The sequence below is a fragment of the Oratosquilla oratoria genome, chromosome 21 (genome assembly GCF_046742065.1).
Source record: "Oratosquilla oratoria isolate Oo_2021 chromosome 21, ASM4674206v1, whole genome shotgun sequence".
Classification (NCBI taxonomy): Eukaryota; Metazoa; Arthropoda; class Malacostraca; order Stomatopoda; family Squillidae; genus Oratosquilla; species Oratosquilla oratoria.
Genome location: NC_134797.1, coordinates 33541624 through 33564846, shown reverse-complemented (window position 1 = coordinate 33564846; position 23223 = coordinate 33541624). Strand labels below are relative to the sequence as shown.

At 37.8% G+C, this 23223-nt stretch overlaps 1 protein-coding gene across 4 annotated transcripts in view; it reads right to left on the bottom strand.

The window, feature by feature from the left end:
* Window positions 1–23223, bottom strand: part of LOC143036844 (uncharacterized) — a 47792-nt gene that overhangs the window by 22812 nt on the left and 1757 nt on the right. For 3 of the 4 annotated variants that reach the window (XM_076204678.1, XM_076204679.1, XM_076204681.1), the window contains 3 exons: window positions 14019–14068; window positions 3543–3650; window positions 1342–1548 (listed from right to left, as the gene is read on the bottom strand). In XM_076204678.1, coding sequence (XP_076060793.1) covers window positions 1342–1548; window positions 3543–3650; window positions 14019–14045 — 342 coding nt within the window. In that variant the 5' untranslated portion in view covers window positions 14046–14068. Of the gene's footprint in view, window positions 1–1341; window positions 1549–3542; window positions 3651–11173; window positions 11243–14018; window positions 14069–23223 lie in introns of those variants that run through there. The other variant, XM_076204680.1, reaches the window with a different exon arrangement.

Sequence of the window (23223 nt, the reverse complement as noted above, 5' to 3'; positions counted from 1 at the left end):
TCTTAGTACCTTTTGAGAGCATAGCTGCCTCTTCTCTTAGCTATAAGACAAATAAGGCCCCACTATCTTTCGTAACAAGGCTTTCATGTAAACTTAGGGAAGTGCCTTCTGGTTCCTTATGTATTAGCAATGCTCAGCAACATACCAATGTTCCTAGTTCTGCTCCTCCACCCACTCAGTCTTCAGTTCCTACTCACAGCTCCCCTTCCTCTACATTTACCCCTCCTGTACTCACATGTACCCATTGTAACAAGTCAGGTCATTCGAGTGCTTTTTGTTTTCGCCATAAGCGTCACGTACACAAGTCAAGGCAATCCTCTCTCCGTAGGAATTTATTGGATGTTTCTCTTAATGTGATGCATGATCTCTCTAGAGTAGAGCCGCAGGATAAGCTTAGCTACTACCATATCCATGGGCATTGTAAACACTCGACTGATCGGTGTTTCAAGGTTTCGAAACTTAGAGCTGAGACTTCTCATCAGCCTAGACAATCTCCGTCCCATTTTCACCAGCTCCCGTTTTACAACCCAAAGGTTTGACCAGTAATGTTAGGTCCCAGATCATATATACATATACATTTATATATACATATATATATATATATATATATATATATATATATATATATACATATATATATATATATGTATATATATGAATATATATATATATATATATATATATATATATATATATATATATATATATATATATATTCCGACTATTGGTTGTTTTCCATGTGGAATTTGGCTGCATTATACATTTGGTAGAATATAGCACGAATCTTTCATTTTCAACTTACCCTCAGTCTCCTTCATTCTTAGGTTTTTATGTTCAATCTTTCGGAGCTATCCCATTTTCTTCGATGACATACAAGTTTGTTCTTCTTCATCCCCTAAACATACTTGGTCTATCGTGCACTGGTAAGCACTGGAGAATTCGTATCTCAACTATTGCTAGAGAAGCTTCAATGAACATAGGTGTTTTGTACCGTGTTCACAATTTCCTATCTCCTAACTGCTTACTCTATACACGCGACACATTCACCCTTGTACGGAGTATTCCTCTCATGTTTGGGGTGACTCACTTCACTCCGTATTCCTGAGCAAGGTAGAGCCCAAAGTCTTTTGCCTTATCAATGTTTCTTCTCTGGCTGACACACTAAAACCTCTCCCTGCCCGCTACAATCTTTATTTCTTTTCTACCGCTATTTTGATGGTCATTACTCATTTTTGTACGCTTCATCTTCTGCTCACTGTTGCACAGGATGGGACGGGGGTCTAGTCTACATTGGCGTTACATGCACAACCTCTGCTCTGAATCACGTAGCCTACACAGTACCTCATTGATGTGTTCGCTGTGTCTATTGTCGAAGTGCCTGTCGAGCTGGGACTCGTGGTAGAAGGATTTGCCGCAGAATCCGCAGGTCCACTGAGGCGGATGGTGCAGCTTGCGAGTGTAATGCTCCGCGAAGACATCCCTGACCTGATGCAAGGGACACTCAAGGGGCATGGCCACGCTGTATTTCTCCAAGATCGGGATCCATCGCTGTTGAGGTCACGAAAAAGGAGTTAATAGAAAATATCCCTTCATGATTATTGAGGAAAATCATAATCATTAACATACTTAACATAGTTCAGTTTTGTATTAAACATGCCCTAATAAAGATTTTGTCTTTCTATTTTCATATATATATATACATATATATATATATATATATATATATATATATTTTTTTTTTTTTTTTTTTTTTTTTTTTTTTTTTAGAGCAGAAATAGATCTAGGCCGGGGCCTTGATCGGCTGGTTAAGAAATTATTTTAGAATTTAGTCTGGACCCCGTGATTGTAGCCTACCATACTTAGCATTGATTTTTTTATATTTTGTTTTTCATTTAACTAAGAATCAAAATTCAGAAAAGGAAAGGGACATTGTATGGTTCGTTCTGATGACCATCACGACTAATGTTACAAGGAAATACTGGGATTTTTTTCTTAACTTGCGCCATATTTTTATCCAAGAATGTAGTGCTAATTTCCTATTATTACATAATAAGATATTAAACATTAATCTAAGTGATACTGTGAATGGATAGACCGAGATGGGAAAACTCCGGACTGAAATGCAGTGCACATCCAATCATTGATAAATTTCACCGAAAACCAATTATGACAACAAACACGAGAACGGTGGTATGAAAAATTAACTTGTTTACAAAAAAATTATCGGGCGGAAGGCCATTTCCATGCTAAAAAATCAAAATTACAAAAGAAAAATTAAAATCAAAGCACCGTCGCCTGCAATACACTAGAAAGTTTATTATCAATAGTAAAGGAATCCGTTGCATTAACATTTACCATAGATCAGTGTTTAACCTGGGGTGTGCCGAAATCAATTATAAGGGATGCATGCATACACTTTCCTTTATCCATCTAGTACATACATACATATACCAAAGGCTTTTTTCCCCCTTACACGGGAGGTAGCCAAAAAACAAAGGCAGAGAAACCACTCCCACCCATTCCATCCCCTACATACTCTACTCCCTTCCACCCTCTTCCCTCCCTCTTATCTTGGCACCTCCTGGATGACGGGTCATCCCTGCATCTTGTCCACTGCCCTAGGACAAGTGGATCCATCTAGTAATAAGATATTAGTTAGGGGGTGCTGGGCTGCTTAGACCTGACTACAGCAGGTGCTCCTAGGGTCGGAAAAGGTTGGGAAACGTTGCCTTCGAGGTTTCATTACTGAACAAATCTTATTCAGTCATCAGTACTACACAACACCACAATTCCAGTTGCGGCTAGGTGCAAAAATATCTATTCCGTTGTAGTACGGTTTATTGCAAGTACTGTGCTTATAATTTATATTGATATGAAGGCAAAAGATTGTTCCGTGGCCTGAAGCAAGTCGAGAACCATTGGCATATAATTACAGGAATGATATAATAAACCATAAATCTTTGAGAAAATAACAACCACATTCAACCTCAGATGGGTAATTGGAAGGTGAAGGAACACAAGAACGCAAGGCATCTCAGTGTCTCGCAAGGTCCACAGTATCTTCAGTATGGGCCTGTTCACACTAGCGGTTTCAACAACCGCGGTTTCAACCGCGGCGGTTCTATTACAGTGTAATTCATAGGAGGCGTTCACACACAACCGCGCAGTTTTTCCTTGATTTTGCGGTACCACCACTATTTCCGCGAGGTTCAAACCGCTTGTGTGAACAGAGCCTAAGGAAAGGAGAGCTTCTCAAGAGCGAATGATGCAAAGAGAAATATTTGTGTTTGGAGAGTTGGGGTGGATGTTTCCTGAACCAGTCATCACTTAGGCCGCTTCCACACGAGCGTTTCCGTACGCGCGTTCGGGTGCGCCGCGTTATAACTTCCAATGGAGTTGAATGGGACCTTTCACACGACGCGTTTTGCGGTCCCATTGAACTCCATTGAAAGTTAAAACGCGGCGCACCCGAACGCGCGTACGGAAACGTTCGTGTGAAAGCGGCTTGAGAGATGAGAGAGATAATTGACGAGGTAGCTTACCTTGTTGACAAGCTTCCGCACCAGAGTGGCCTTCTCGCGGGGACAAGGGGGGCGGGGCTCCAAAGGGCCTGGCCATGGCACAAGCACCAACAGTAGCGTCACCAGTGCCTGCAAAGAGGTGCAAGTCTCAGTGTAACTTTTTTTTTATAAAATATGCTGGGGGAAACCGTGGGCCCTATATCATCATTAACAAAACACAACTTGTGGTTTCAAGAACTATCCAGCTCCTGTCTCAGTGAAAATTATATATATATATATATATATATATATATATATATATATATATATACATATATATATAATATACATATATATATACATATAATATATATATATACTTTTTTTTTTTTTTTTTTTTTTTTTTTTTTTTTATCAAAGAAAAATATTCCAGGGCAATCATAGGCCATACATTATCATTCTCGAAAGACAACCTGTAGTGACAAAAACTGCCTACCTTCTGTCTCAGTGAAGCTTTTCTTTTTTTATTTCCCAAAGAAAAATCTTCTTGGACAATCATAGGCCCTATATTATCATTCACAAAAGACAACCCATGGTTTCAAGAACTGCCTAACTTCCGTTTTAGTGAAAAAATCTTACGCAGAAAGAGCTGCTGGAGCAATCATAGGTTCTACATGATCATTAACAAAAGGCAATCTGGACTGCCTATTTTCTGCAGTCGTGATGTGCTGATAGTGATACGACAGTGGGACATGGCAGAACAGGGAGCCGCTCAGTATGATTTCTCAGTAATAAATATTTGTACTCACGTAAATGCGCCCACAAGACATTAAAATATGAAAAATCACAGGCTGTGAAATTATGATAAATGAAATACAATTGGGTAAAGCCATTGTATCTAGTAATTATATCATAACCAGTTTTAAGCTGCATAACTCACTGACTTGTTTACAACATTTGGTAAAAAATAAATATGTGGACTAGGTTTGAGGAACATTTCAAAGAATGTTTACAATGATAAATAAAACTTAAATTCTACCAAGGCAATGACGTCCCCATACATCAACCTAGTCTTAAATGGCTTCACATAGAAAGAGAAAAATGCATGACCAAAACGACAAGCTTATCGGGATTTCAAACATTCTTTATTCCCTGATGCAGTGGTCCTCAAACAATAATCCAAGAGCCTTTGTAGGTCCAAGAAGACTGTTTTAGTGTTCCACATGATGTTCACCATATATGGTAATGAATCGGAAATTAGTGCATATATCTTTAAATTTGATGATAATACAATACGAAATTTTTTAACTGTCTTCTATTCTATATAATTGATCAAATTTCTGTTTGCAGGAAATATGTTCCAAACTAAACTGATCGCTATCTACTCTCTGTCATTACTCAAGAGGAAGATGGTCCATAATATGTTTTGTAATTCCGTGGCCTGAAACAGGTCGAGAACTTCTGCCATACAATTATAGGAATGATATGATAATCCATAATGCTTTGAAAAAATACTAACCAGACGGAAAAACGAGAGCGATGAAAAATATTACTTCACAAAAGGGAAAGAAAAATAAAAAGGATGTGGGAATCTTAATCAGAAGTGCCATGTCGCCTGGAAAAACATATAAACAGAATAAAGAGAAAGATATATCAATCATTATCAACTAACACAAGATTGGCATCTTATATTAATCAGGATACAATGAAAATATTATCTGAGATCTAATCCGCCCCAAATCGGAGTATGCAGTAGTGGTGTGCTCATTATATGAAAAGAGCGGTATAAAGAAACATTTACGGAAGAAATGGTGTGACAACTATAATGTTTTATAAGACATATAAGGAGAAATTAGACAAATTGAGATTGCCTACATTAGAAGGGCATAGGAAAAGGTGATATGATAGTTAAATCTAGAATAGTTATATCTAGAGCAGTGAAAGGAATAGAAAAAATTGACTATGATAGATAACTTTTGATGAAAAAGCAACAAAAGACATAGCAAAAATCTTAAGAAGTCAGACTGCTCAGAACATGCTAGGAAGCAAAGTTTTCCACACAGATGCGTCAATTTGTATAACAAATTAAAAGAAGAAATAATTCAGGCCGACACTATAGATGAATTTCGTAACTGGAGATAAGCACAGATAACAGGATAAGATTAAAAAATCAAAACTTTTTGAGCGTTTTTCTTCTTCCTCTTTTTTCTCAAAAAATATACTTTGAGAAAAATATACTTTGAGAAAAATGCCCTCAAATTTTTGCTTTTTTTTATCGTATTATCCATGCTTAATTGAAAACCTGTAACAGTGGCGGGATGTCTCTCTGTTTCCGGAGACATCCCGTGAGAAAAGCTCCAACCCTGTATATTACATTTAGGTAAACATAGAGAGAGAGAAAGAGAGAGAGAGAGAGAGAGAAAGAAAGAGAGAGTCACAAGGTCATAGGGACAAATTAAATTGAAAAAACTAAATGTCTAAAGGATGCCAAGAAAAAAATTCCCATGCAAATATGTCAACTGGAACTGCTTAGAAGAGGATACAGCACAAGCTAAAAACAATAAGCAAATTCAAATTCACGTACGATGGATGAAGACAAAAAATGACAGAATAAAAAATCCATGCAAATATGTCAACTCCTGGAATTTTTTTGACAGCCCAAGCTAAAAAGAGTAAGCAAATTCAAAATTAGGTATGATAATTGGAGAAAAAGAGCCACACGAACAACGCTCTTCTCTTGTATATTACAATCAGTTTTTTTATATACAAATAGATACGCCAACACTCGAAACACCTTGGAAATTTATACAACCCAAGCTAAAACCGTGTATTTTTTTCTGTATGTTATAATTACGCAAATACAGTTAAGTCAATGCACAGACACACACAAACACGCACACATTCATAGGGTTGGGTAGCCTATGTATACCTGGATTTCTAAGAGAAGACTTGATTTGTTAACTCACAATCTACTTTCGTGGAATTTAAAACATAATGAAGGACTTCTTTGGAATTTGAAACATGATGAAGGACTTGAAGATAAGCTTCTTGGATGAATAAAGAATTTCTTGGAAGACTGGAGCGTGAGAACAGAAGTGGAAGACAAGGTGGAGGGATGGAGGGAGGTGATCAGCAGAGTCCGACAAATGTCGGTTCTGGCATCTATGATGTTCTTGACATATGTAAATTACAAAGTGGAGGGCACGACTAACTAAACTAAAACGTATTGCAGATGATGCAAAGATCACGAGAAGAGTGGAACACCAGTAGGGTTGTAAATTGTTACAAGATCTAGACAATAAGACCAAAAGGTCTCCTGTCGGCATGCTCCGCCTTTGTAATCCTTTGTAATCCTTTGTGTAGTCAAACGTGGAAAATGGAGTTCATTGCTAAGGAATGAAACGTACTGGCAATGGACAAAAGCTCGAAGAGACCATGAATGCATTACCTAATGGGAAATGATTCAAGTAAGGAAAAATAATAAGAGAAGGGGTGAGAGAGAGAGGGTTGAGGGAGAGAAAGATCTGGGAGTGTTGGTCAGGGACATTTGGTCACACCACGATCATATCTGTAAAATCTTGGGTGAAACATATGTATTTCTCCCAAACATAAAAGAGGCCTTTCATAACATGGAAGAAGAGATGATGAAAAAAATCACAGACTGCCTGATACGCCCCAAACCAAAAAATGCAGCAAAAATTTAAAGATACAATCAATATCGAGAGAATACAAAGAGCAGCGGCCAAATTGGTTTCTCTTTTTGCAAATAAAGAACCTGAAGACAAATTAAAAGCACTGAACTTGCCATCATTAAAAGTAAAGAAACCTTTCTAACGATTCCGATACGAGTCCCGATGCTCCTTTAAACTTCAGATTCCGATAAATTATTAATTAATGTATTTTGTTCATAAAATATTCGTTTTCCAAACCAGGGTCTGAAAATGACCATGAATTATAATCCTTCCAGGTATCGGAATCGGAATCATATCAAATCGGAAGTTTAGATCGGTATCGGGACTCGAATCGGAATCGTTAAAAATTGTAAAATCGTCCCAACACTAATTAGAAAAAAAAAAAAAAAAAAATGAGAAAGAGGTGACGTAATAATAATGTCACATAGAGTGACATGGACAAACAAACAGCAACAAAGTTATTGATTCTTAAGCCCTAGCCAGACGAGCGGGTTGGCCGCCGCGGGTGCAAAGCGGGTCAGCCGCCGCGGAACCGCTTTATATTGATTCCTATGTATAAACCTCTCGTCTGACATAGCCAGGCGGGCTGGTCGCGGCGGTTTCATGTGGGGAAATGCGTCTCACCCGCCGCGGTCAGGCGGGTAGACCGCCCGTGTGACATCAGCCTTACATGGCTATTTCGGAAGCTAATTTTTTTTTTTTTTTTTTAACTATATAGGGGGAAACAATTCTCATCATGGAGATGTAGCTAAGTAAATACTGGGACTTTTTTATATATATCTACAGTGGAACAACCGATGACGTTGGATGGTAGACCACTTCAGGTCATCTAATTGAAAAATAAAGCTGATAGAGGAAAATGTTTGGTTAGATACGAAAATCACGAGGCCATGTGAACAAATTGACAAATATATACATATATTATACATATATATATATATATATATATATATATAAAAAGAAATCATGAAACACATTAGATAAATCAATTCCTGGAATATCTTAGAAGTTGGTACAGCCCAAGCTAAGACATTCAGCAAATTCAAAAATAAGTGTGACAGCAGGAGAAAGAGACAAGAATCCATGAATTTAACTTTCTTTCTATGTACTACAGTTGGGTATATACATGTACTGTAGGTAAAACACACTCACACTCACGTGCGCGCACGCACACACACACACACACACACACACACACACACACACACACACACACACACACACACACTCCAAGGAGGTAATCACGAAGAAGACAGAAAGCAGAGGGCATAATGAAAGCAATTATGTGTAACGACGCCAATATACAAGAATATTTTTTATGTCAGGTGGTATGCTCAGGGAAGGGCAATCCAAAAATGAAGTTCAAATCCCAGAGTATAGCGAATGAAATAATTAATCGAATTTGGAAACTGGCAATCAAGGATGAGAACAAGATTGTATAGGTAAGATGGAATACAACCGAAGAAGAAAGAGAGAAAATAAGAAAAATGGTGAAAGAAGGAAGACACAGGTAAAAATCAAGAAAAGGAATCAAGAGGAGAAGATTGATTTCAATCAGGGGATGAGGAAAAGGTGTTTCAGAGAAGATTCAGAGGGAAAAACAGAAATAGTGTGCACTGAAACACACGGAATGATTTCAGCAAGATTAGAATGAAACGATTACTCATTATTTTGTCGACACCAAAGTAAATGTACCTATCGATATTCAAGTAGAAGTAGGAAAATACAACGCACGGCAGAGATTCACAAGAGAAACAAAATGTAAAGAGGAATTATTATAGCAGTGAAAACACATAAAGGTGGACGAGATGGAAATGGGAGAAGGTTGGGTCGAGTTAATAAATGTAAGAATTTCAATGGAGAAAAAAGGACAACAAGATTTCGCAATGGTATATATATCCTACCGAAGAAAACAGAATATAGAGAATTAGTGCAAGGAAAAGCTGATGAACTAAAAACAGCGATAGAATCTAAAGAAGTTATGGTAAAACATTGGTTGGAGATTTCAATTGTGGATAGATGAAGTGGGAGGAATAGAAATAAAGCGGGAGTGAAGAATTATGTTTTATGTTTTTTTTTTTTTTTTTTTTTTTTTTAATATAGCAGCAATCAAACTAATGACTCCATGGGTGAAATAAGCAACAAAATAGAGACAAAAATACACCTAAAAGACTGGGTTTGATCTAAAGGGCAAATGCGATTGAAAGACCGAAGTACTAGTGTTCAATAGGAAAATGTGATCATGTGGTTCTCCATTTTAGCTTGGATGTAGAGAAGGAAAAGTCTTACAGGTAAGAAAAATATAATTTTACAAAAGCTGACTATTCAAGAGCACTAAAGGGGACTAGAGGTAATTCAACGAGACAGGAAAAAAGGGAGAAATATATATTTTTTAACAATTGTACAACATGCAGGTGGACAAACACGTACTAAAAAATTATCAGTAAGAAATAAGTTGAAACACTGAATATAAGGTCTTCGAAAATGGGGTGTATTGCACGATACCAAAGTGAAAAAATACGAAGTGAATAAACTTTATGAAAAATATAAGACACCAGGACCAAATAAAATCTCATAATGAATAATGAAATATTGTGGAGAAGACATATTGGACAAAATACACCAATTGATCGTGCGTTCACTGAAAGAGGGCAGAGTGCCGCAGGAGCGGAAGATGGCAAATGTAGTGCCAATCTACAAGGGAGGAAGTAGAGAGGAACTTTTGAATTACAGACTAGTGTTCTTGACTACCATGTCAGCTAACTGTGTGAACAACATTGTAAACATTGTGAAAAAATAGATGGATGAATTACTTGGAAGAATAGGAAGACCTTGTGAGCAACCAATTCGGATAAGAAAAGGAAAGATTCTATGTAATAAAATTGTTTATTCACTTACACACTACATGAAAGAGAGGACTAGATAAAATGTGTATACATGGACCTACAGAACGCTTTTGATAAAGTGTTAGATACAAGTGATAGGAGGCTACCACAGGGCTCGGTGATTTGCACTAACAATATAACAACTACGTAATACTATTCCTTGATATCAAGAGCATGAGAAGAGTGAGGAGTGAGAGGGATTGTTAATTAATGCAAGTGGACCTGGACAAGGTTTATAAATGAAGCCGGAAATGGAAATAAAATTCAATACAAAGAAACGCAAAATTCTGGAAATGGACCAAAGCAAGAGAAGACCTTCATGGTGATGAACTAATCACAAGTGTAACAGAGCAGAAAAATCTGGGGATCTTAATTTCGGATGATCTGTAACAGGACAAACACGTGAACAGAAAACGGCAGAGGGAGTTGGCGATGTTAAACCGAAGCAGATACAAGAGGACAATAGTAAAGCATAACATGTCAGAAGGGAGGTCAGTCCCCAGCACAGTGCCACAAAATGTGGTACTAATACCTTTAACGTTTCTTATTTATGTTAGTGAGACTGTGTAAAGTACAACAAGCTAAACTAATAACTTTGGTGCAATGTTCTAGAAAAGCGAAGACAGCTAGATGGTGTAAAGGGATCTAGACAGCAAATACGCCTGGAGCCAAGAATTAAAAATTACTTTTAATACAAAAAAAAAATGCAAAGTACTGGAAGTGAACATTAGCTCAAAAAGACCATCATCCAACTATTACTTGGAAAGCAGATTGGTTAGAAGCAAATCAGGAGAAAGATGTGGGAGTGTCGATAAAAGATAACCTGACACTCAACAAACATACCAGCAAGATTGTGGGAGGGGGGGGGGTGTAGAGATCGTTGCAGAACACTTTCCACTACTTGTGCAAAGAGATGACGAAAAATCTCATAGAAACCTTCATCCGTCCAAGACTGGAATATGCATCAATGGGATGATCTCCACTCAGAATAAAAGAAAATGTAAGCAGGATTGAAAGGATAGAAAGAGCAGCCACCAAATGGGTTCCCAGCCTGGCAGACAAGGCATTCGAGAAGAGACTAAAAGCATAGACCTACCAACATTGAAGGATCGGAGAGAAAGAGTTGGCTTGATTGCGGTGTTCAGGTCACTGAAGGGGGTGGACTACATTGACAGAGAAGATCTCCTGATTAGGGGTGGGAGGGCTTCACGAGGTCATGGAAACAAACTGAAAAGACTAAGTGTCTAAAGAATGTGAAGAAATACATGTTTCCATACAGATACATACACTATTGGAATAGCCTAGAAGATATCCAAGCTGGAACCATAAATGAGTTTAAGTCTAGGTATGATAAATGGAGAATAAGGTGTTATAGCCAAAGTTGGAACCATGCATGGATTCTGATCCAGGAAGATCATTGGAGAATAAGAGACGGAACCCTACGAGCATTGCTCATTTCCTGTATACTGTAATTAGGTAGATGCACACACGCAATCACACATACAGAGAGAGAGAGAGAGAGAGAGGGGGGGGGGATAATAGGAACGTGGTCATGAGAAGAAGGGTCAAACATTCCCCCTACAAAGAACATTGTCAAGTCTCTGGAACATTCACACCAATAGCAAGGTTACAAAAAAGGATCATCTCAGCGTAGAGAAGGTCTAGACCGATGTTTCTCAACCAGGGTTCCACAGAAATCTACCATGGGGTCCGCAGGACGGGGAACTCAACATTTTACTTTATTTTCATAGATATAAAAAATTCAGTATTCATGTTTTGTACAAAGAAAACAATCTGATAACACACGCCATTCCCTGTGAAAAGAAAACTTTTTATTGACAATTCTTACATACAAATGTATAATGATTATATCCTATCTAATCCCGTATCAAACGGTCCTCTGAATATATAAGTCGATGTAAGGGGTCTACAAAAGGTTGAGAAACACTGATCTAGATTACGAAGAGATCTATCATTTATGGTACACGTAACAGGAATGCGTTAGATAAAACAAAATTCTAACGACAGCAAAATTGCATAGAAAAGATAAAAATACAAACTGTACAAAATACATGTTAAGGAAACTAAAAGTTGCATGGTAAAAAGCAGGTTATAAATTTCCTAATAGAAAATGAACCCAATATTCTGCGCTTCATCGAGACCAAGTTACCAGAAAACATTGACCTGCATCTGGAAAATTGTAAATAGTCTGGAGACGTGATAGAAAAGACAGAATGGGAGCCAGGGAGATGCTAGTTGTTGAAAATCATATGAATATATAAATGAAGTAACATCGAGTGGTGGAACGACTGAAGCTGAGAACTGAATCCAAAGGAAAAGGTGAAAGAGATTTCATGGTATTTCATGTGCCATGACAGTGTGAAATGATGACGATTGCCAAACGATGTTACCTGAAACATCTCCCCTCCTCCTGAGGAAAGTGACTGAACAAAGCGACACTAAATCTTAATGGGTGAATTTAACTGCAAAGAGATAGATTGGGAACGATGCGAAACAGGTGAAAAAGAAAAATCCCGAGTTAATACTTTGCTAAATATTGCAAAGGAAAATACTGTGACCCAATGGGTAAAACAGGTAATATGAGTAAGAGGGGATGACAATCCATCAAGACTGGGTTTAATATTATGGAACCTGATATTATTGATTTATCAAAGTACATGTGAAGCGTAGGAAAAAGTGACCATATGAAGCTTGAATTCCAGTCGGCAAAAGGTATAAAACAAAAACAAATGTATCAATAATTGTCATATTGTCAGGGTAGATGTGATTCTGGGAAGAGAATTTTCTCCAGTTTATTTTTGTAAGAAATAAATTGGAAAGAATTCATGAAGCCTAAAGAAACTGAGTAGAAATAGGGGATCTCTATAAAAAGAAAAAGTCTACAACTCGGGTGCCGACAGATTTGTACTAAACGTTAGTGGAAAGGAAAGCTAGATAAAAACTTATTAACCAAAAACGTGAAACAGAAGAGATAGCCAGTCATGTGACCATAGGAATAAATTAAAAAACACCGTATGTCTTAAGCGTGTCAAGAAACACAGTTCTCCATAAAGATACACCTACCTCTGGAATAGCTTAGAAGCTGAAACATCTCAAGTTAGACTACAAGCAACAACAACAAAAAATATGCTATGTACGATAGTTGAAAGGAAAGAGAGTACATCACAAGTTTAGCTCTTTTTGTGTACATTACAAATAGATAAATGTATACACACAATAGTGTTTAGGTGGAGATATAGCGAACTGACAGAAAATCTCATGTTTTGAGACGGAACAAAGTCGTTAAGTCGTGGGAACAAAATAGAAACGTCAAAACATGTGCAAAGGATGTCAAGAAATACAGCTTTCAGTATATGCACGTGCAATCCTAGAATAGCTTAGAAGTTGAAGTAACCCAATGTAAAGTCATAACTTAATTGAAAACTAGGCATGATAGTTGGAGAAAAAGAGTCAGACCTCACAACCATATACTCTTTCATTTATATTGTAATTAGGTAAACACGTACACACACAGACATACACACACACACACACACACACACACGCACACACACACTCACTCGATGGCGTAGTGTTTAGAGTTATCGGCGGCCACTATGGCGGTCCGGGTTCAAATACCACCCATGGCTGAAATAATTTCAGTATCGCTGCGCTGCGAGTCGTTACTCCAACTCTCGTGGGCGGGTAGTTGGGTGTGTGTGTGCGTGTAAGGTCACGGCATTACCCATAGATCGGTCATATATGAGCTCTGAGCTCTCTTCCGGGAGGGAAATAGCTGTCGATCACGAGTCCAACACGTGATCCAAGACCATGGTGAATCACACACCTTCACACGCATGGATACACGTACATATAAACTCCCCCCCCCCCCCAGCATGGACATTGAGAACGTGAACACCTTGAGATATTATGTTCCTTACCTCTAAATTGCGGAGTTTGATTTTCATGATCCCGGCAGCCGAACAGTCATCTGTGGATGGAAACTGGATGTTATTCTAGTCAAGATCATAAGTTTCGTCATCGATTTTGGTAATAGGAATGAATGGAACTTTCATGCAGAACAAAGAGTTCTCTCCATCAGTATGACCATCGTGGTAGAGGCCAAACGCTTAAACACACACATACGTACACACAAACACATACACACACACACACACACACACACACACACACACACACACACACACACACACACACATACACATACACACAGAGATCAGAAGAAAGCATTCAACCGGACACCACAAATAAATTTTGTATAAAATTTGATAAGTTGAGATAAAGAAACGTGACTTTATGAATACAGTTCCTACCCGTATATTACGATTAGGTAATTAAATTGGATTAATACACACAAAACCATTAAATTACAGAACAGTGTCCCTGGCCAGCATGATGGCAGAACTGTGTGAAAGAATTGTAAAAGACAAATATTCTGGTAGATGACTAATTCAATTTTAGGATTGGAAGATCATGCTGACCAAAAAACCTGCTAAGATTTTACTCAGGAGTGGTGGATGCACTACAACAGAGAGGGTTGGGTGGACTGTGTCTACTTGGATCTAGATAAAGCATTTTGCAAAGTACCTCACAACTGACTTTTGTGAAAATTAGAATATAGTGGAATACTTAGAGAGGGCTTTTTAGATAGAGAATGACATGAGAAGAATATACGGATCACCACTTAACAATGTTTCTTTTCTCAGAATGTGGGATTTACAGTTTATCGATAATGATAACAAGAAAATAGATAATCGTATCCACCCTATATCAGAATATGCAGCAGGGGTATGGTCTCCATATGAAACTGATATGAAAAAAAATATCAAGAGAATGCAAAGAACAATTTAAATTATCCTCAGCCATGTTAACATAATTGTATAAACAGAAAATTAGACAGAAATGGACCTGTCCTCATTAGAGGAAACATAGAGTTGACATGACAATTGTGCAGAAAGAAATGACCGGATCAGACAAAGGTGACAGAGATTTAGTTTAGGACGGGAGAACATAAATAGGTCGTGAAAAAAAAAATTGCTCGAAGGACATCAACAAAAGCACTTGTCCTTACGAGTACATCAATCTATGTGTTAGTATATATGAGAAAATAGCCTAATAAAAATAACATGAGCAAATCTGAAACCAGCTTTGACCAATGGAAACAGAGACGAAACTTCATGAATGCATATGTTTTCCTGTACGTAACAATCATGTAAACACAGTAAACATATACGTATACAAACACGTGTGAAGTATTACGCGTATGTATCCATACATGTTTCACTTAATCGTTTAGATGACCGAGTTAATCATATAACACCCTGTCTCCACCTTAGTTCAGCTCAAATCAATCTTAATTCAATTTCTTGGATATGCGGGATTTACATCGAGCTCAGCCCCCAATCACCGTGCGCGCGCGTGTGTGTGTGTGTGTGTGTGTGTGTGTGTGTGTGTGTGTGTGTGTGTGTGTGTGTGTGTGTGTGTGTGTGTGTGTGTGTGTGTGTGTGCGTGATTCACCATGATCTTGGATCACGTGCTGGACTCGTGATCGGCATCTATTATCCTCCCGGATGGGTAATGCCATGTGATTCACCATGGTCTTGGATCACGTGTTGGACTCGTGATCGACAGCTATTTCCCTCCCGGAAGAGAGCTCAGAGCTCATATATGACAGATCTATGGGTCATACTGTGACCTTACACGCACACACACACTCAACTCCCCGCCCACGAGAGTTGGAAAAACGACTCGCAGCGCAGCGATACTGAAATTATTTCAGCCCTGGGCGGGATTCGAACCCGGACCAACACCGTAGTGGCGGCCGGGAACTCTAACCACTGTGTGTGTGTGTGTGTGTGTGTGTGTGTGTGTGTGTGTGTGTGTGTGTGTGTGTGTGTGTGTGTGTGTGTGTGTGTGTGTGTGCGTTACACCATGATCTTGGATCACGTGTTGGATTCGTGATCGACAATTAATTATTACCCACCCACACGAAAACCTATAACTCGCATAGTCCGATCCATAGGTAAAGGTGTGACCTCATATGGACCCGCGCACCATCTCCTTGCTCATCTAGGTCAATAACGACTTCCGGTATCAATAAAATCTTTTCATGCCGGGAGCGCGGCTTGAACTTGGGACCCAACACGTAAGTAGGCCATGTTCCTCGACACCACATCAGCAATCCGTGTGTGTGTGTGTGTGTGTGTGTGTGTGTGTGTGTGTGTGTGTGTGTGTGTGTGTATGTGATTCACCTTTCACCTTGGTCTTTGGATCACGTGTTGGACTCGTGATCGACAGCTATTTCCCTCCCGGAAGAGATCTCAGACACGCACACACACACCCAACTTCCCGCCCACGAGAGTTGAAGTAACGACTCGAAGCGCAGCGATACTGAAATAAGTTCAGCCCTGGGCAGGATTCGAACCAGGTACCGCCGGCACCCCCGTACTGACAGTCTGAGACTCTACCAACCGCGCCACCGAGTGTGTGTGTGTGTGTGTGTTTGCATGTGTGTGTGTGTGTGTGTGTGTGTGTATTTACCTAGTTGTATTTTGCGGGAAGGGGAGCTATGCTCGTGTTGTCCCGCCTTTGTATCTTGCAGTGTCTAGTTTGTTTTTAAACTCATGAATGGTTTTTGCGCATACTATTTCATTGTCCAGTTTGTTCCAAGTGTCCAAAACTCTATGAGGAAAACTGTTTTTCTTCAGTTCTCTTCTATAGCTATGTTTTTTTATTTTCTTTCCATGTCCTCTTGTGTTTCTTTTGTCCCAGTTAAGTAAATTCTCACTATCGAGTACCTCTGTGCCTTTCATGATTCTGTAGATGGTCAATAGGTCACCTCTCTCTCTTCTTTGCTCCAGTGTCGGTGTGTGTGTGTGTGTGTGTGTGTGTGTGTGTGTGTGTGTGTGTGTGCGTGTGTGTGTGTGTGTGTGTGTGTGTGCGCGCGCATGTGGTTTGTGTGTACACGTTTATTGACCTAATTGTATTTACTTGATTGCAATGTATAGAAAAAGAGCTGCACCTGTGGGTTGCGTACCTTCGTCCCCATCTGTCAAATTTGGTTCTAAATCCGTTCATGTTTGTTGATTCGATTATTCCCAAAAACCCGGCGTATTTGTGCGGAAAAATATGTTTCTCAGTGTCCTTCAGCCACTTTTTTTACATGACTTTTTGTAGCACTCCCGTCCCAAACAGAGGGCTTCTTTGTCACTTCTGTCCACTCCTTTCAATCTTCTGAACACAACAAACATGTCACCTCTCTCTCATCTTTCTTCTCATGAGGAAGATTCGGTTTCTCTGACCTTTCTTGGTTGGGAACCAAATTGGTCACTGTTCTTTATACTTTCTCAATCATTTTTATGCTGAAACCAAACCACTATATCACATTCCAAAGTGGAGCGTACCAGGCACTCTGTTTCTTCATCATTTCATCACTGTAGTGAAGAATTATTTCTATGTGTATTAAAAGCCACAATTTTCACCAAAAATTTTGGTGAAATGTTTACCGGGTGACATGATATTTATGATCAACACTCTCATAGCTCATTCTTCTTTGCTTTTGAGTTTAATAAATTTCAAATGAGTTGTTTACCGTTTTTTTTTTATAGTTTTTGTAAATTTCCAATACTTTGCAATTTTTTACAATTTCCATTTTGCCTTCGTGCAAATACTCGTATAAATCATTTCTTATAATAATCTACCGAATTCCTTATATCTTACTCTTCTCGTGATTCTTGCATTATCTGCAAACATGTTAGTGTATAGTATAGTATAGTGTGTCGTATCTTGCATCATGTTCATTTTCATATATCAAGAATATTACAGGTGCCAAAACCGACCCTTGAGGGACACCGCTTTTCACCTAATTCCTCGTCCTTCTGTACCGGTTGAAGAAGGAAGTAAACAAGGACTGATATACCAACAGGTTGGTTAACGAGTGGAATATATTTAGTAACCCTGTAGTGAACAATGAAACTATTGGTTGCTTCAAAAATAAAAAATAGATAACTTTATGGATAGGGATAACAGATGGTAAGGGATATGGAACTGGAGAGTGTAGACCTTATAGTCTCTTGGAGTCTCCTTCATTCTTGGGCCTTTATATTCTTTTGTCGTTCAGGAAATCCTTTGTCTCCTTTGTCCCTTTGAGAGACTTGCTTCTAAGTCTTCCAATGTGTTCCAGTTTCCATGAAAGTCTGTTATAAAGCACCTTGTCATATGACTTTTCCACACATATAAGTATGCACGGTACACACAAACCTCTCTCTCCTGCACCACATCAATTGCTCTGAAATGAGACCTTAGATTTTTTGACATGCATGGTTTTCCTGTTTTCAAACTGAATTGGTTACCAATCAAGGCATTTTCTTTTCAAAATATCTTAATCATCTTTTACATTTTTCACACAATTTAAATATCATGATGGTCAATAACACCAGTTGTAATCTAACGGTTTCTATTTACCTCCCCTTTGATAAATTGGTGCTATGTTAGCTCTTTCCTAGTCGTGTAGTATTGTCCTCTCATCCAATGAGCACACAACTAGATTATGAATTCTGTCCGCCGATTGGTCTCTGCATACTTTAAGTAACCAATTTGAGATTCCACTGGGTCACAAAGGTTTTTTTTCATGTGTTCTATTTCCAGTAGTTTGTGTATTTCCTTTACGTCCACGTTTATTTCATACAACACGACATAAATTTCTACTTCCTTCTTCTCTACCTAACCCTGTGTTGACGCTTCATCGTAAACGTCTCTATTCACTATCAATTTGGAAATTTCTTTTGTAGGACAGTTTAAGTTAATTTTTTTCCACAATAGTCTTGTTCGATCAAACTTCCTGTGAGGTTTTTCATCTCAGCGTCCATTTATTGAAATGTCATTCATGTTCGTCAACAGTTTATGTGTTTTGCCAACAACCTCACAGGTGTGCTTGTCGGGTGAGTGTATTCAGGGATGGAATGGGTGGGAATGATTTTATGCCTTTTCCTTTTTGGCTACCTCCCTTGTAAGGGGGAAAAAGCCTTGGTATATGTATGTACTAATACTCCTAGATTTTCTTCTTCGTAACAAATGGGCAATGACTTAAACAATAGCGCTATCAAGAAAGATGTAAGTTGAGCACAGCTTATCATACATGTATGCTCGAGTTACATATACATAGATTTTATACTCAACCCATTCCCGCCATGATTAATCATTGGAAGTATGTACACAAGTGAGATAATAATACAACACACATTGAATGGTCCCCAGTACATAGACTTTCATCTAACCACAGGTATCCACTGTTCACTTCTTACATATCTGGTAGGTTCGAATCCTCAGCCCGACAGCGTATCAGTTTCCGTATATGCTTCCATCGAGCTCCTATTAGTCTCGATCATTTTTGTAAGGAATTAAAATAGAAAAAGTTAATGTGGTTGATAAGATGAAAATCTATGTACTGGGGATCATTCAATGTGTGTTGTAATATATATGTGTATGTATATGTATATGTATATGTATATATATACATACATATATATATATATATATATAAAGACTCCAACGGTTCCTGGTGTTTACCTCACCACTCTTCCACTCATATATTATATGTATATATATATATATATATATATATATATATATATATATATATATATATATATATTATTTGGATGATGGAGAACATAAACACAGGGGAAGGCTCGGAACCCTAAACACTCTAACGTTTCGTTCGCGTAGAACTTCTTCAGAGAGTGTATGTAGAACTGCAGTTGAAGTTTATGTACTAAATCTAATTATCTGTTCGGACACTTGGGAAAGGTCGTTTTTCTGGCGTGTTTTAGAATTAAAATACTAGTTTCTTTAGCTAAATTGATAAACCCTCCTCGATGATTCGATGAATTATTAGTTGAAATATATGCTGATTCAACAATTCTTCTAGTGAATTTATCAAAACCTTTATGTAGCACTTCAGCTTCTCTCCAGTTTGGTAAATGATCGAATTTTTCCGCATGAACTACTAAAGAATTAGATGTCCTATGTGCTTTTATGTCGTTTTATGTCGGACCTTTCCCAAGTGTCCGAAAAGATAATTAGATTTAGTACATAAACTTCAACTGCAGTTCTACATACACTCTCTGAAGAAGTTCTACGCGAACGAAACGTTAGAGTGTTTAGGGTTCCGAGCCTTCCCCTGTGTTTATGTTCTCCATCATCCAAATAATTTGTCTAAAATACTTAATATATATATATATATACATATATATATATATATATATTCATCTTATTTTTTTCCATTTTAATTCTTTGCAAACACGATCAAGACTAACAAGGAGCTCGATGGAAGTATATTAGGAAACTAATACGCTGTCGGGCTAGGACTCAAACCTAGCCGATGCGTAACAAATGGACAGTGACTGGGGACCATTCAGTGTGTTGTAATATATATATATATATACTGTATATATATATATATATATATATATATATATGTACATATATATATGTGTGTATATACAGTATATATATACATATATATGTGTGTATATATGTATATATGTATGTATATATATATATATACATATATATGTGTATATATGTATATATATATATATATATATATATATATAATTCTTTTCCTATCGAGTAAATCATGGCCTCTTTGCAGTTTAGTCCGCATTCAACACTGGGTTTTTAGCAATGGCATCTATTTTTCACGATTAGCTCCAGTCACAGTCTCTATCCATATATTTTTGTAATCATTTGCAGTCTTCCTCGTTTTCTATTCTTCTCGTTATATGGTTTCTCGAGTTTCTAAGCTTCACACGGAGCGGCACTTACGTTCTCGCGCCGCCTCCGAAGACGCGTCAACATAATCTTTGTTGTCATACGAACAAACATCTCTCCAGCCTCTAAAGAAACACCAAGAAGCGCGATAATCTCTCTTCAGGTCAAACGAATATACAAATACCTGTTCATACATTACTCTGTACAAGGAGACATCATGCCTTGTAAGGAGACGATTGATGGATTTTAAAAATTGCCGAAACGAATCATTTGACTGAGAAAATGTGGAAAAGGAACGTCAATGCAGAACTTTGTTTTATATAGTTATCTGTATAATTTTTTTGCACATTTTAGGAATTTGTTCTAGCTAACATTATGCATTTTTATTTAGTTCAAGGAAATACTTAAAGTGAAACAACTAGCAGAATATTGCAAGGGTCGGCACTGACACCCATAATGTTCGTGATGTACGTAAATGGCATTATGGATGGAACGACAAGATACATTCATCTGTTTGCATACGGTGTAAAGATTACGGGAGATGATTCCTGCAGGAATTTTCTCGTGAATTATCGCGTTCCACGAATTTCCTACATTCCACACGGAGCATTATTTATGTGCTTAAATCACGGTGTCCAAATATGCCCTTGCTACAACAGTGAAACAGTAAAAGGCGTTCCTGCTTCGGACAGGGAAGTCTCGGGTTTGATCCCCGGCAGGTGTATGGGGATTGTTCAAGTCGCACTTTCATTGCTTCCCAACCCCACTCTGCAACGACGGACATCAGAGGTACACAGCAAGGGTCAGATTTCAGTCCAGGGGCCTAATCAATAGAATTGAGCTGATCAACACTGGTTTCAGAAGACATTTGCAACCAACCAACACTCCACGTGTACTTTTCACTGTACATAAAGTAAACGGATCAACCCATCGTGGTGATATACAAAGGATGTGTCATTCTTCTAGTGGATATTACGGTCCTGGAAGGGACCATGAAGGCTTAACTCGGCAACACTAAAACATATAAAATCCTAGCTAATGTTGTAAATTTCTGAACAAGTACTATGAAGTGTTATGTCTTATGAAGAAACAATTTGTAAATTTCCTGAAGCTGCTAAATAAATTATTAGACATTTAGGAAAAAAACATAAGAAACTGCAACGTAGAATGTGTCATTATATTCAACCTTATATGCATTAGAGAGAAATTATTACATGTCTACGCCAACTATATGTATATCAACTAATAAAATCAAACTACTGTAGATGGCAGACTATTTGGTAACCCACACACATATACATGCAAGGCTAAGATGCCATTTGCTAATTTGGGATTGATCTGTGCTAGATAAAATAATATGACAATAAGTGATTTTAGCCCAGTGCTTCTTAGGGCTTCATAATTCTTAGGTAGTAAATGGTTACATCGAAAGCATAATGTGCAACCTGTATCAATTCGTGAATCAATGTGGATACACTTGATACATATACAGTACTCACATGCACTAAACACACACACACACACAAAAGTGGGAAATATTAGGCTTACCATAATTGAAAGAGAGAGGAGTAAAAGATTATTTGGTAATAGTGGAACGTTAAAGGTGATGGATGAAACTGACAAATCTCAGTCTGGGACGAGAGTGAGTCATGAGGTCATGAGGCCAAGTTGAACGAAAAAAATGTCGACAGGATGCCAAGAAATATAGCTTTCCAGACAAATGCATACTATAAACTCCTGGAATAGATTAGAGTCTAATACTGACCAGATGGAAATATGTAGAAGCGGGAAGGTCTTAAAAAGAAATAATGATGAAGAATGCAAAACGAGACAACTTAAACGTTAACTGAAATGGCTGACCAAACGTAGGACGAAGTATTAGAAAAAATAGAATTGTCAAAGCTAGGAGAGAGATAGGCATCTCTATAAGTATGCAAGGTATTGGCCAAATTAAGAATATTTATTGGTAATAAAATAAAAGGGAAAACCAAATAAATAGATAACGAAATGTCTGAAAGAGGAGAACAGTCTTCAATACCAATACGTTCATTTGTGGAAAAAAAATTGGGAAAAATCCAGGCTATAGAACTAATAAATTAATAATAAACTAATAAACCATACACTACTTCAAACCAAAGCTTTGTTATTAAAGACACAAAAACAGAATCCTAAATGTACAGTCCGATTCCTGTGTATAATAATTAGATATATAAACGCAAACACCCATCTTTCCTGTACACAACAATTGGGTAAATACCAGGCCGGGATTAACTATTAATATTAATCAAGAAATTTTATTCACTTACATATTGATTTATCTATCAATTTTATTTATATATTGATTTATTTACT